General features: G+C 43.3%; 1 protein-coding gene across 1 annotated transcript in view; it reads left to right on the top strand.

The window, feature by feature from the left end:
* Positions 1 to 15,784, top strand: part of Wdfy4 (WDFY family member 4) — a 271,706-nt gene that overhangs the window by 126,555 nt on the left and 129,367 nt on the right. Inside the window, exons 33-39 of the mRNA XM_078042593.1 lie at positions 1,866 to 2,069; positions 2,676 to 2,787; positions 3,969 to 4,126; positions 6,446 to 6,684; positions 8,729 to 8,850; positions 10,617 to 10,802; positions 12,578 to 12,714. Coding sequence (XP_077898719.1) covers positions 1,866 to 2,069; positions 2,676 to 2,787; positions 3,969 to 4,126; positions 6,446 to 6,684; positions 8,729 to 8,850; positions 10,617 to 10,802; positions 12,578 to 12,714 — 1,158 coding nt within the window. The remainder of the gene's footprint in view (positions 1 to 1,865; positions 2,070 to 2,675; positions 2,788 to 3,968; positions 4,127 to 6,445; positions 6,685 to 8,728; positions 8,851 to 10,616; positions 10,803 to 12,577; positions 12,715 to 15,784) is intronic.

The raw sequence follows: 15,784 nt of genomic DNA, 5'->3' as shown, positions 1-15,784 counted from the left end.
AGTTAGCTCTCTATATCCATGGGTTCCCCATCAGGGATTCAATTAACCTCAGAGAGAAAATATTTAAAAATTTTTTGGTGTGTACTGAATGTGTATATGTTTTTCCCCACCACTGTTCCCTAAATAATAGATTTATAACAAACAGTCACATAGCATTTACATTGCATTAGGCATTATAAATAATGTAGAGATAATTTAAAGTATATGGGAGGTTGTTCCTAGGGTATGTGTAAATACTATGCCTTTTTATGTGAGGGACTTGAACATCTGTGGAATTTGCTATACTCAGAGGTTTCTGGAACAAATTCCTCACAGATACTTAGGGACAACTGTAATTAGACTACATATAAAGACAAGAGGATTTGAAAAAAGATAAAATGGTTTCAAAATGTTTTGATGGATTAATATAAACTCGAGTAACTTACTAGGAAATTAAGAATAAACAAAAGGCAGTGATAGACACAGGAAGGCCCTGAGGGCTGAAGCTGTAGGTGGAGGTGGGGGTGGGGGTGGGATCTACACAAGGAAACTCAGGTGGCTCAGACCAGGCAGGGAAGAGGGACAATTTTACAGTCTGTCTCCTGCGATCTCCTTGGCACTTCCTCTGTAGGAGACAAGATGTGACATTTCAGTCCTAATGCCCATCTCAGCCCCTCCCCCCAAGGAACAAGCTTGATGTTACTGAGTCGAGGCTCCAGTTGAGCACACAGTGCACACCCTGGCATAGGACTGACCCAAAAGTCACCTCTGCAGCCAGCAAACACCCTAGTGGGCTGGTTGGGCCCTGTCTTGGGGTTCCTAGCTCCAATTCCAAGGTGCTTCTCCCTTATGACACTCTCTTGCCTTGTCCCAGCTTCCAAGTCAGCTCGCTAGGCCTTTGTTGCACAGAAAGCATTGCAGACCCTCCCCACACAGAAGGCTGGCAGCCCAAAGCCTTCGATTTGCTATGAATTTATATGGCATCTTTCCAGTTGAGGCCGCATGGAGCTAATTAATGCAGTCGCCACCTCCCTAGGTGCCATTAAATTCATTTTATGGCTTAATTAAGAACGGCGGCATTAATTTTATGAATGAGCAAAGGGAGGTGCCAACAGATGAACGCGCATGAAAAGTTCATGGGCCGGGAGTCAGGAGTCCCTGGCCGCGTGTCCTTGGGTGTGTCATTTGGCCTCCCTGCATCTCCAGGTCCTCCTGGACTATCTGGGGTAATGACTCTTGTCTCCTCTATCCCCTGTTTTTATAAACCTCAAATGAGGAAGTGAATGCTCAAGTGCTTCAGGGATTCAGGGAAAGGACTCTGCAGTTTTGCTTCTCCATCTTTCCTACCTGAAGGTCCTGTCTGTCAACATGATCAGGGCCTGGGCAGGAGGAAAAGGTGGGGACGCCACCACAAGGTGGAAGCCAATGTCCACTGACCCCCTACCAAGCTGCCAGGCATTGCTGCATCTATTATTCTCTCATTTCCTTTCCACAAATCCTCTGTGAGGGTGGTTTTTATGATTGCTATTTAACAGATAGGCAGCTGGCTTGGAGGAGTGAAGCAACTTGCCCCCAACAGATTTTGGATTTTGTTGCAGAGCACTGCAGTTCTCTCTGACTTGGTGGCTCAGTTTTTGTTGTTGTTGTTGTTGTTGTTGTTGTTGTTGTTGTTGTTTTTTGCACAATATCAACCTATCTCAGTCAGATTCTCAGACCACAGTGGTAACTGTGGCCATAGGCAAGTAGGCTCTGGGCAAATCATACTTTGGCAGAGCCTCAGTTTCCACCCATGTCAATGGATATGATGATAATTCTGCCTGTTCCCATCAGAGACAGATGTGAAAGAGCTTCCAGGCCACACATGTTAGGGTTCTCTTGTCTTTGAGGGGCCTTCGGCTGAGTCCACCTGGAACACCAGCAGTCCTGGGACTGTCTCTGAAGGTGACAGCCCCAAGGAAGGTCTCCAGGCTCCTGTCAAGTCACACCCTGCCCGGAGGCAGCTGAGAGACTTCACTCAGATCCTCTTGAGGGAGCTCCTGCTTGGAACCCCCAGCCCCAAGCAGTGGCTGCCACTGGAGGTGCTTCTGGAGGTGGGTTGGAAAGGGTATTTATTGCTGGGCTGTCTTTTATGGGAGTGGGTCTGGGAGCCAAAGGGCATTGCAAGGGCAAGGGATGGCCAGGCCTGAAGATGCTGGCTGGCCAGTGGTGGAGTCACCGCCTCATGATCTGGGGGGGATGTTTATGAACTTCAGGCCCTGGCAGAGTGCCAGATGAATAGAAGAATAAGGGCAGGGTCCTGGGAAACTGAGCCTGAGGTGAGAGTGTTATAGAAATGATATATTGTAGGGACTGCCGTCAGGAGGAGAGAGGGGAGCAGAGGAAAGGGGAAGATGCTCTCCTAGAGGTGGTTTCTACTGGAGCCTGGTCTCAAGGGGGTGCTGGTACTCTCTGTGTCCCATAGTCAGCCTCATCTTGGGCACCTGCCAGGTGACCTTTGACTGCGGATTCCCCCACTTATTTACCCCTGGAAGTAGGTCTTGCCTACTAGATAAGGCAGCTCAGTGAGCAGAAAGCAATGCCTTGGAGGAGGCCTAGTTGTGAGTGGTCAGCTGGGTACTATTGCACCTGCTGGGCAAGGGGTTAAGGGGACATTATGGCCATGCGACTGCTTTCTCAGTCCCAGGCTGTGCTTCCAGGCTTGTCCAGACAATGCCACCAGCCAACAGAAGCGTGACTTCCAGTCTGAGGTCCTTCTTTCTACCATGGAAATATTCCACATCATGAGTGGAGGCAACATGGCACTCAGAGGTGAGTGGATGACTTGGTCCTTCCTGTTTCCGGCATTCAGCTGCTGATGGCTAATCAGGAAAGCCAGTATTCATGCTTACTCCTGATTCTGACTATGGGGTACTTCATCCTCCATCTGGGCGTATCCTCCATGTATCTGCAACAAGAGCTCATTGACCCCTGCCCAGTGAGTGATGAGATGCTTTCTGCTTTCCATGACACCCCTGCCATCACTGTGCCACTTGGAGACAAAAGGTCTTCCTGTCCTCTGGGTTAAAATTGACTTTTCTTTAGCTTCAGTACAAATGTGACCCCTTCCCATAAGAGAAGTCCAAACGGCAGGGATTCCACAGTCTTCTGCTCAGCATCTTGTGCTGTGTCTGGGTACTGAGTAGGTACTTGACAAATGTTTCTTGAACAAATGAAGCTGGATTAAGATGCTGCCTTTGCTTTTCAGAATTTGAGCTGAAGACCATCGAAAAGCAGTTCCAGGGAAGCTGCCCCTTCTCAGGGAGCTTAAACAAACATTCTTTCTGTGGTTTTTGAGACACAGAAATCCCTAGCTACTTGACTTATCTCCTAGACTCTGTCTTACCACAACATGAAAACCTTAGCTTTCTGGTCTTTCTCCTGGAATGCTTGATGTGTGAGAGAAGCAGAACAGTGAATTCAGTGTGGTTGGGAAGTCCCTGTGGGTCCTGGCTGTGTCAATGGACAGCAGTGAGACCCAGGGCAAAGGCCTGGATCTGTGACTCTCTGAGTGAGGATGACAACTACTATAGCTGATTCACAGGGTGTTTTTAGAGATTAGCTGAGATCACCACACACTCATCCAAGCACAGTGCTTGTAAGTGTGAGCACAAATGCACTATCAGCTTTATGGCTGTATCTTCTTCCAGTGCAATAGCAAGAACTCAGATCAGCACAATGCCTTCTCATTTGCATCAGGCATTAAATTCTCCTCCATCCTTATTCTGAAGAGTTACTGGAAGAAATGCCTTTCTCACAGCTTGATTTCTATCACTGGCCAGATTAATCAAGATCAGTTTACTTTGTGGGGGTGTTCAATAAAAGATTCCACCTTTGAAACAATGGGAATCAGAGATGAGTAAGACATGGCTGGTTATGAGGAGGGGCCCAGAGATTGTTGTGGAGAGAAGCATATTTAGACTCTCATCTTGGTCTATCTCTACTCCACTCAGGCAGTAAAGAGCCTCAGCCAAACATAGAAGCTGCCGCCGCTCCTTCCCTATCAAACATCTCCTACTTCACCCAGAAGCTGGTGGAGAAGCTGTATGGTGGGATCTTCTCAGCAGACCCCAGACATATTCTTCTCTTCATCACAGAGCACATCATGGTGGTAAGAACCTGGGATGGCTGGGGTAACAAGACACCTCTTTGTGACTGACCAGGAGTCTGTGTGACGTACCTGGTCATTGCTCCTTTGGTCCAGCTGAAATTTTGTCCTTTGCTGAAACAGAATCTGAGCTGGGTGGGAGGAAGAAAGCAGTCCTTTAAGACCCAGGAAATTCCTGGTGGCTATTGAGTGCCCTGCAGGGCTTACCTGCAGGACCCCTGAGATACTCCTCAGCCTCAGCTCCCTGTATAGGCACTGATCTCTGTCCCTCTCAGACTCTACTTCCTTCCACTTGAGTTTTTACCATGATTATTGGTTTAACCTTAAGTATTGTTATTTCTTATGAGCAATGAACAGGCCAAAAAGGTCTTCAACTTAAAGGGCCTATTTTCTTTTCTTTTTTTAAATTGGTTCTTTTTAGTTCTGCATGACCCCAGAATCCATTTTAATATAATTATGCAAGCATGGACTATATCTTATTCTAGTTAGAGTCCCATTCTTATGGATGTATATGGTGGTAGGATTCACTGGGTTGTTTTCATCCATGTGCATGGGAAACTAGGTCAGATTTCTCCTGCTGTCTTTCCTTTGCTTGTCCCCCTTCTCTTCCCTTCATTCCCTCATTGTCTAATCTACTGCACTTCTGTTCTTCCCCTCACCCCCATATTGTGAGTTAGCTTCCACCTATCATAGAAAACATTCCACCTTTGTTTTTTGAGGACTGGCTTACTTCATTTAGAATGAGAATCTCCAGATCCACAATATCTACTTCATTCTGTTAATCTTTCTGCCCTCCTGAAATCAAGGCAGGACTCCATTTTTACCAAGTCCTATTATTCTTGCTCATAGCCACACAAGAAAATGCATGCCTACAGAGCCATCCTTAGATATACACAGGTTCACAGAGGAAATTGTAACCCTAAACTCCTAGAGTTGAAAGGGGCCTCTTTTCGATCCCTGCCTCCCACTGCATGCTGGGGACCTTTGCTGACAAGCTGCTGTGAGCTCTTTACTTGAACTCATGTGATGAAGTGCTCGTTATCAAAGTTGTCCTGCCTGTAGGATGTCTGTGACTCTTGGGAAGGACCTTCTCTTATCACACTAGAACTGCCACCCACAGATCCCAGGACTGAGTCTCAGCACAGTGCTGTTCTGGGTGATGTATAGGTTGACACCAACCTGAAAATAATATATTGAGAGGTTTTTTCACGAATGACTCCAAGAAGGGAGAAAGAGTTTCTTGTCAGCTCCGGGAAGATTAAAATCAGATCCTTGGGAAGTTGTGTTGAGAATGAAAAGAGTTTCTGGTGGTCAAAGAAATTCTCAGAACCAATTCCGAAGAGCATGAACCTGCCAGGACTGGTGTGCATTTAGGTGGTACCAGGCACAGGGACCTCGATTCTCCCCAGCCCTTAACCTCAGTTGAGAGGTGCAGGAGGAGCAGGAGAGAAGAGGGATGAAGACTTGACTCCCAGATTAAAACAGGTTGAAATCAAACTGAATTACATGGAGTAGAAACACCTGCACTACTTAAAAAATTCCAAGGGAGCAACCTTTGACTAACAAGTGACTTTCTAATAGACTAGAAACTTTGCATGTGATTTGTGATCTGTGAACTCTTTTCACCGAAGTCCAACATGTATGAACTAATCAGTGTTGAGGCTGCTAATCAAGAACTGTCTCTCCCTCTAAGTTTCTCATAAACTAAAATACACAGGACTCCATTCCCTTTAGACGATATCGTGGTTAAGGGCATGGCTCAAGTGTCCAGTGTGTCTTTGACCCTTGCCCTTCCTGACTACCTAACCTCTCTGGCCTTGACTTCTTATCCCTAATGTGGGGTTATCTTAGTATCTACTTGATGGTGTTATGACATTTACATGAAGCAATGTATTTAAATTTATTCAAATCAATGGAAACAAAACTTAGCATAACCAGGAATATAAATAATAAATTATAAATAATCTATACATGAAAATAATTATTAATACAATTAGATATTACTAATAGCATATTCACATAAACTGAATGTCAACTGTGTTACCAGTATTTCAGAAGTCTCTGGCCACCAAATCTATTTTCCATAATATGACTGTAGTAAATTTTAAACTTTTTAATTACACAAATTCTTACCCAAATTCTGAATTGCCCTTATTTATCATTTTATTAAACAGAATCTCAAACTAGGAGAAATTAGCACTATTTGAATTTAAGGTCATGTCATTTTTTTGATCATATTATTTTCATGGTAAACTGGATCAGTATCTAAAATTGCAAAGTGTGCAGAAGTGTATTTATATGCGTCTTATTTTTATGACTCAGGTCATCGAGAATACCTCTTCTCAAAGAGAGACTGTCATCAGTGCTTTATACAGCAGTTTGAACAAAGTCATTCTATATTGCCTCTCCAAGCCCCAGCAGTCCCTGTCTGAGTGCCTCAGCCTTCTCAGCATCCTGGGCTTTCTACAGGAGCACTGGGACATTATCTTTGCCACCTATAATTCCAACGTCAGCTTCCTCCTGTGTCTCATGCATTGCCTTTTGCTGCTCAATGAAAGAAGGTAGGAGCTGCCTACTTATTTCCTTGACTGCTGGTGTTCAGAATAGAAAAAAAGAAGACTGAGAAGGAACTAGATTCAGGTCAATATAAGTGATATAAACTTTTTGTTTATCCAGTTGTCTAAATTATGTGCAGCATTTGATAATATGGTAAATAATCCTCAAACATGTTCATATGATTGAGCAACTAGAATCATCCTGCAATAATAATTAATCCTATTTCTGTAATTCTACACTGTAAGATACTTTATTGATTAATTTTTTTTCTTGTACCAGGGATTGAACCTAGAGGCATTTAACCACTGAGCTACATCCCCAGCCCTTTTAAAAATATATTTTATTTAGAGACAGGGAAGAGAGCACTGTACCATGTTATACTTTGCTCTTGTCCTTTTTGTTGCTTAAATTTATCCCAGTACAAAGAGACAGGGTTTTGTTAAGTTGCTTAGGGCCTCACCAAGTTGCTAAGGATGGCTTTGAACTCAAAATCCTTCTGCCTCAGGCCTCAGCATCCCAAGTCACTGGGATTATAGGCATGTGCCACCATGCCCAGCTTGATTTAATTTTTTGAGGCAGGAAATGCTAACATCAAATGTACACACTGATTCTTTTGATACAGACAGGTTTTAGAAACATTAACATTTGATAAAGGCAATTCAATTATGGGAAAAATCATATAATACACTGTATTGTGCAAGCCAGGAATAATTTGTCTTGCAGACACACACAAACACAGACACACACACAGATACACACCCACACACAAAAATAAACAAACAAACAACAACAACAAAAACAGATGTTCAGTCTATATCATATGAAACCATCTCCTTGGCATCATGTGGCTTACAAATATAATCTCTTATTAAGAGGGCCATGGTTGAGTGTAGGGAAGAGAGGATAGTACCATGTTACACTTTGCTCGTGTCCTTTTTATTGCTTAAATTTATCCCAGTACAAATTACAAGTTTGATCACTTAAATAAAAATTCCCCAAATCCTGTACACATGACCACTGGACACCACAAAACACTGAAGCTGACCTGTCTTAAAGCTCTCTGGGAATCACTGGGAAGTCCTCCTAGACTAGAGGAGGCACTTGTCCTTTTATTGGTCTGTAATGAAAAAAGATATTTTCAGTGTATAGTTAAATGTGGGGAAGTTTTTTTTTCTTTCTTCACATTTCCAGAATTAAGCCCTAGCCATATTGAAAGCACAGGTGAAAAGAGCAGAATTCCTATTGAATTTGTGTGCTCAAAATGATACCCTCCTCAGAGACTTCTATGTAGCAAAATGACCTCCAACATCCCCAAATTAATTTATTGTAGAAATTTCATGAATTGGGCATTTTCGTATGTTGGCATTTTTTTATTCCCATGTTTATTATTTTAGGTTCAATTTATAAACATTTGCTGAATGTTTATTCAGTGCAGGATGCTGAGAGGGGCTCTGAAATGAGGGCACATAGACATTCACGTGGTAGGGACTACCAGATTCCTGGGGAACTGAATACATAACCACTGTGCCCCCACTTAGAACTGACTACACCATGTGTGGAAACCTGGCAAAATTAAAATGTAGGGACCACATTCAAAATTTACCAAGAACTTAAAGATGGTGATAGCAGAGTCCAAGTATGGGGCCCTTCCAAGTTCAGGACCATGTGCGACTACAGTTTGCACACCCATTCAAAGCAGAACAAAATCAATGCCAAACAAAGGAAAATTCAGTACATTGGGAGTACACAAGAAATGATCAATTCTGATTATAAGGAACAGAATAGGGTTCAGGGGCCTGCTGGGATCATGAGTAGTGCTTCCCAAGATAGACTTCACATGAAGATAAGGTGTTTTCCTATTATCCAGAAAACTGTTTTGCAATATCTGCTATGGAAATTATTATGCATTTTCTTTAACTTGATTTAACACATTTTCCATACTGATCTATACTGGGTTTGAAGGATGGTTACTCATAGAACCATGGAACAATCTCAAATTTGAGTTTATAGTAAAAACAATAACAAAAAAAAAACCCTCTTGTCTATTAGTTATCCAGAAGGATTTGGATTGGAACCCAAGCCTAGAATGACTCCTTATCATCAAGTCTTTCTTTCCCCAAATGAAGAAGTAAAAGAAAAAACAGAGGAAAACGTCCCAAGTTTGAGTGATGGTATGTCTTATTTAGTGTTCACTTTTTGTATAGGGGGATTGTGGATGGATAGTTGTATCTGCAAAGTTGCATCCTTCATCTGTCTTTCCAAAGTTAAGAAAGCAAATACTATTAAGGAAAACTTCAAAGATCAGAAGAGGACTTAGGAAATCTCAGAGTGAAGAAGTAGCTCAACAAGTTTACATGATAGAAAATAACACAGGAATGACTGTTGTATCTTAGAAATGAAATGAAAAGGGATAGATAGGTGGATCTGTGGATGGATGGATGGATGGGTGGATGGATGGATGGATGAATGGATGAATAGAAAACTTTGTAGAACTTGGTTCCTCTATAAGCTTGGCCTACTTGCTTAAATCCCTGGGCATCTCACTATAAGTTTAAACTGGCAGACCATCTCACCTATCTCAAGCCTTTATGCCTAGGGATTACTTAGCTTTGTTCCTTAGAAAATGGGGAAGGAGTTAATAAATTCATTACTATCGGGCTAGGGATGTGGCTCAAGTGGTAGCGTGCTCGCCTGGCATGCGTGCAGCCCGGGTTCGATCCTCAGCATCACATACAAAGATGTTATGTCCGCCAAAAAACCCCTGAAAAATAAATATTAAAAAAATTCTCTCTCTCTCTCTCTCTCTCTTAAAAAAATTCATTACTATCTATAAGACTTTTGGCTTGATAAATTTTGTTCTTGGATTTACTAATGTCAACCCAAGTTAAAGGCATTGTAAATTTATATATAACAAATGTATGTTTATCTATCTATCCATATATATCTATTTTACACACACACACACACACACACATACACACACACACACACACACACACACACAGAGCAGGCAGTTCTATGTGTTTGAAGATTGCACTCTACCTCTTGATCCAGGAAGTAGAAGGTTTTGTCACTTTGATTTGTGACTGTGCCACTTTGTGATATCTTGTGATATAAAATCTCATGCACAAGTACCTCTGTATTCTGGTCACACAGGTGCCCAAAGAAAGTGATCAAAAATCTTGTGACTTTAAAGTTTATACAGACACAGTTTTAATGACAGCATGAATGTATGCACTTTGGTACTTGGATGGTAAAGCTGGACTGGGTAACATCCATTTCTCGATGTTAAGATAAAATAGATTATAGAAGGTTAGAACCAGAGAGGGACCCATTGATTCAAGATTAGGAAATTTAGGCACAGTTTGGGGACTGTAGATGTGGGTTCAGCAGGCAGAGTTGGCTTAGTATCTGAGCAAACCTAGGGAATGAGGTGGGTGTGTTCTGGGAAGTATCATCAAATACTAGGAAAAAAGGATTGGATTAGGTCCTGAGCCTCTGGTCACAGTCTAGAGCTTGAAATCCCTTCCTCAGGCCAACATGTATGGGGAGGTTGGAAGGAGCTGTTTAGGGGGAGCTGGCTTGTTACATAGGGTCACACAGGGCATCTCTCTGGTATCCAATGGAATTGACAGGGGATGGGGGAAGAGGTTCCCTCCCATCAATCACTCTCTTTCCAGACCTGGACACATCAGGCAGGTGTGACTTGTTAACAACTTAGACACAGGGAAAGGCCATCTTTTGGGGATGTTGGCAGCATTGTGTCAGCCCTGTGACTCTACAAGCTGATTACTTCTGGCTGGAGTTTTCAAAGCTGGGGGTGATATGCAAGACATTAAGCAAGAAGTATGTAGGTAAAAGCTTCCATGATATGCCATCTTTTCACCCTCTCTGGGAGTGAGGCTGTCCTGATTGTGCCATGTGCTCTCTCTGCTAGTCCAGCACAATATTCAGAAGACAGTGCAGACTCTCTGGCAGCAACTCGTGGCTCAGAGGCGGCAGGCACTGGAGGACACCTTCAAGATCGATCTCTCTGTGAAACCTGGAGAGAGTGAAGTGAAGATTGAAGAGGTCACCCCACTCTGGGAGGAAACGATGCTCAAGTCCTGGCAGCATTACCTAGGTCTCTCTCCATTCAGCTCCAGGGGATGGGAAATTCTGGGTTTTATAAAGCCAGATTCCTCTGAGGTTCCACTCGGGATCCAGAGCCTTTTCTACTCAAACCCTCTATCTTATGCCTTTGGTTGGGGTTTATATCCTTGAAATTTCATGTATCTTTCTCACAGAGAATGAATGCTGCTTTCGTTTTGGATGAAAGAAAGGTTACAAGTACCAACCAAACAAGTAGATTATAGTCTCTCCAAGGAATGGGCACTGGGTCAGGGCTCAGGGCCCTGGAGTTCTAGATCCCGCCCTGATGTTCCCCTGCCACCTTGGAAACCTTGCACCAAATTATGCAACAACAGTGAGCCTTGGGTTCCTAGAGTCCTGACATTTAAAGAAGTGAATGTCTTCAACCCCAAAATATTAATATGATAGTGACTCAACACTTTTACCCGCATATTAGTTAATGCAGCTGCAAGAATAAGGTCTTAATTTTTTTAAACTTTTTTTTTTTCGTTATAGATGGCACAATATCTTTATTTTGTTTATTTATTTTTATGTGGTGCTGAGGATAGAACCTAGTGCCTCATGTGTGCAAGGCAAGTGCTCTACCACTGAGCTACAGTCCTGGCCCATTAATGGTGTTTCTAAGGAGGTCCTTGCTCTCAAATTATGGCTCCTATCCTTATTTTAAGTCTTTTAGCATTATAAAATTCAGAGTGATTCAAGACTTTATTCTTTTTCCGTCTAAGTGCCCTGGACCATCCAGAGGTATGGAAACTTTATTTAACTAGCTTTTCAAGTTAGTCCAGGCAAATATGTATGTCCATATCTGCCTTAGTCTATTTTTACTGCTTAAAGAAAATAATCACAAAATAGATAATTTATAAATAATAGTTATTCACTCACAATCCTGAATGCTAGGGAGTCCAAGTTATAGGCACCAGAAGACTCATTGTCTGGTAAAGGCTCTTTCTGCTTTCAAAGTAGCACCTTATTGCTACATCCTCTGGAGGGAAGGGACACTATATCCTCATATGGTGAAAGGGTTGAAAGAACAAAAGGGCCCAGACTACTTTTCTCCAGTCCTTTTATAAGGCACTATATATTCACGAGGGTATGGCCCTCATGACTTAATCACCTCCTAAAACAATACACTTTTAATACAGCCACAGTGGGAATTAAGTTTCCACATCAATTTTGGAGGGAATATATTTAAACCTTAGCACTAATTATGTACTTACATGTACAAGTTGAAGCCAAAATGTCAGATTGCACTTTAGGGGAAAATATAATAAAATTGGATACATATACCCATGCAAATACAATGGAATAAAAAGGCAAGATGGACCTTTAACCTACAAATGGCTCTCTTTTGGCCAACAACCAATATTGAGCAGTTTCTGTGTTCTAGGTGCTATATACACATAATTTGTATAATCTTCATGATACCCCTGTGAGTTTAGATACAATTTATTCCCATTTTACAGGATGAGAAAACTGAGGCATGGCAACATTAGCTAACTTGTCCAACATTTCACTAAGTATCAGAAAGTCATGGAGCTAGGAGTTTAAGCTAGGTCTGGTGACCCCAAAGTCCACACTGTGTTTCTTAGCCAAGGGAGTACCAGAACATATCAGTGTGAGCCACAGCCCGGGCCGTTTCACTTATTGGATTTAGGCACACTATGCTTGTATCCCCTGGCTGGCCCTTGAAAGACAAGCCAGCTGTCAAAATAGTGTATGCTCTCCTTTCAACTTCAACTCTAATATTCTTTGCTTCTCTGTCCCCAGCGTCTGAGAAGAAGTCACTGGCCAGTCGTTCGAGTGTCACACACCAAAGCAAAGTCACTTCATGGAGTGAGAGCCTGTCCTCAGCCATGAGGCTGATGCCCGGGCGGCAGGCCAGGGACCCTGAGTGCAAGGCCGAGGTGAGCCCACACTCCTTTTCCTTAGAGATTGTCAGGCATTGTCTTCAAGCTTCACGAGTCTCTTTTCTGTTGACTGTCCTGGACATGATCTAATGCCATGTTCTCTGAGTGCCTGAGGGTGTGTGTGTGGTTCCTAGTCGAGGCTGCATGCAGTGAAGCCGGGTGGTAAGCAGGTTTTAATGTCAAGTGAATGTGGACTCCCTTTTGGTGCCAGGTACAGGTGTTCCTTACGAGATTGAAAACTAAGCCCGTTCTTCCCATTCTCTTTTGGAGTTACCGTGTGTTCAGAGGGAACTAGTCGATGCTCAGCAGGACCTGGGTGTGTAAGCACATCCAGGGGGACTAAACCTGACTGTATAGGTGGCTCCATTTCTAGTAGACACAGTGATGGGCCTGCTTGACTGCGTGGGGCAGAGTCATTGAGGTTTGCCTAATCTGCTTTTTGAAAGCCATGTAACAAAATCATCCCCAAACTCAGTGACTCCAAAGAATTTGGAGCACAGTAAGAGAATAGGGTCTCTGCTCCATGATGTCTACAAATCAGCTGGAATCTGAATTAGTCAGTTTTTCAACACTGTGACCAAAATACTGAGCAAGAACAAATTAAAGGATGAAAAGTCTATTTGAGCTTACAGTTTCAGAGGTTCAATCCACAGTTGGCCAATTCTATTGTTCTGGTCCCAAGTTAAGGAGGACACCATGGAAGAGAGGTATGGCAGGAAAATGGTAGGAAAGCTTATCACCTTATACTAACCAGGACGCAGAGAGAAAGAGGGGGAGGGAGGGGGTAGGAGGGGGGGGGGACAGGGACAAAAATATATAATCCCTAAGGCATCTCTGCAGTGACCCACTTCCTTTAGCCATGCCCCACCTGCTTATGGTTACCCCTCAGTAATCTCTTCAAATTATTAATACATCAAATGCATTAACCCACTGATTAGGTCCTAGCTTTCATTATCTAATCTAATTTTACATCTTATATTAACATAGGAGCTTTGGGGGGGCACCTTATATCCAAACCACAATAGGATCATCAAGAACCCAAATACTTAGACACCTGGTGTTTGCCGCTGTCTTGAGGTTGAGACTTTAGCTGGGACTTTGGCTGGAACACCTACACATCGCCTCTCCATATGAACTGGGCTTTCTTACAACATGATGGCAGGATTTCCAGAGGTAGTGATGAAAGGGTAGTGGGGGAGGAACGAATGAGAACGCACACCAGGCCAAAGCTACACTGCTTTTCATGACCTCTCTTCAGATATCACATTGTTGAGACAGGCAGAGGGTTCTGCTCAGGTTCCAGGGAAGAGAACAGGACTCCACCTCCATATAGGAGTGGCAAATTTCTACATGAACATGTGAGCTTGGAGGTACTGCTGAGGTTCTTTGGAAAGCACAATCAGGCTTGTATTCCCCAATGCTGGGGTCATGGACTTATCTTTAGAGACAGACTTGTTGCTGCTGGATAAGATCTTAGGGTCAGGAGACTCTGGAACAAATTCCTTAATTTCCCTGAGTCTTTATCTCCTTATCTCCACAATGGAGCACATCACTATAGGAAGAGGAAAGGGACCCCCAGGGAGATGCAGCAGATAGCTGACATAGTCTACCTCCCAGCCTGTGCAACTTGGGAAATGAGGTGAAGCCCAAGCTCTACCACTCAGAATGGGCACTGGTCAGTGACTGACTGGGAGACACAGTCAAGAGATGAGAAGAAGGGAGGAGGAAAGGACTGCCTGCAGCTGCCCAGGAAGTTGAGGAAGAAGGCTTTCTTCCTACCAAAACCTAGGAATCAAAGACTCCCGGGGAACAAGGAGAAAGAACCTAAACATGGAAGGGAAGACCAGAAATGAGCTTGACTGGGCTGCCATGCCACCTGGTGCTGAGAAGTCAGGAGAAAGCCTGCTCTCATCCAGGCCGCGTCCTGAGGGACACTGGTGTTCTGAACACACTTCTCATTTATCTGTTTAACAAATATTTATGTTGAGCACTCACTCTATGCTCTGTTTTAAACACTAAGGTTACCATGGAGAACAAAACTGATATATTCCCTGCATTTATGGACCTGCATTCTAGGGAGTGAAGGTAGATGATAAGTAGATAGATAAATTTGTAAATGTTGGAGATATGGCTTGCAATCAGGAAGAATTTAGCAGCATAAATGGAAGAAGGCAGAGAGAGGGGTGCCCAGGTATTTAGATGGAGGAGGTTCACAAAATTGTTTCTAACAAGGGGTTATTGGAGACACCAAAAGACTTGAGAAAGAACATGATCCAAGTGAGGCTTAGGAAGAGAACAGGTCAGGCTGAGAGGACATTACACCATGGCACCGAGGCAGGCACATACTGGGTGTCCCAGAGCAGCAAAGGCTTGTGTGGCTGCACTGAGATGGATAGAGGCATCTGCGATCACCCCAGCTTCCAGGCAGCCATGGAGAATGTCTCCCTGAGCTTTTAATACCAGGAAGAACTGTGCTTCCAGCAACTCAGTGGAAGAAATTTTGTAACTGATTGTGTTTTTCTCTTGCATCTGGAATATGGATACTCAAAAGCTTAAAGAGATAAGCATGGTCCGGCTTTTGGAACTGCACCCATGACATGGGATAAATTTCTGTAACACACACACACACACACACACACACACACAATTTGTTTGGCACCTCCTTTCCCCTTGACCCTCACTTTCTCTTTCATTTGATTTATATATCCTTTCAACACCTTAAAATCTTTTGTGCAGTTTTAAAGACAAATTAATTTTGGAACAAAGGGTACTATATTTTAATTTTTAAAAATTAACCTTTGATGGGCAGCAGGCTACTTCGGTAACTCAGCCTGGGCTGGACACAGTGCCTGCCATGCAGCAGGCCCTTAGAGAATGAGCATGGAGGGGTTCCGAAGGAGAAAGTAGAAGGCTCCCCCTCCTTTCACTGAGATGAAACTCACCAGCCTTCAGACCCCACATCCATCACTCATCTCCATGAGCTGCCTTTGTCGCTACCAGAAGGCACAAGTTCTCAGGTACATATGTACACTGTGATGTCATAGGATAAGAGCATCAACTATTTGCC

Source organism: Ictidomys tridecemlineatus, chromosome 1 (assembly GCF_052094955.1).
Source record: "Ictidomys tridecemlineatus isolate mIctTri1 chromosome 1, mIctTri1.hap1, whole genome shotgun sequence".
NCBI classification, from domain to species: domain Eukaryota; kingdom Metazoa; phylum Chordata; class Mammalia; order Rodentia; family Sciuridae; genus Ictidomys; species Ictidomys tridecemlineatus.
Note: the sequence above shows the minus strand (reverse complement) of the source record. Positions and strands in the feature narration are given on the sequence as shown.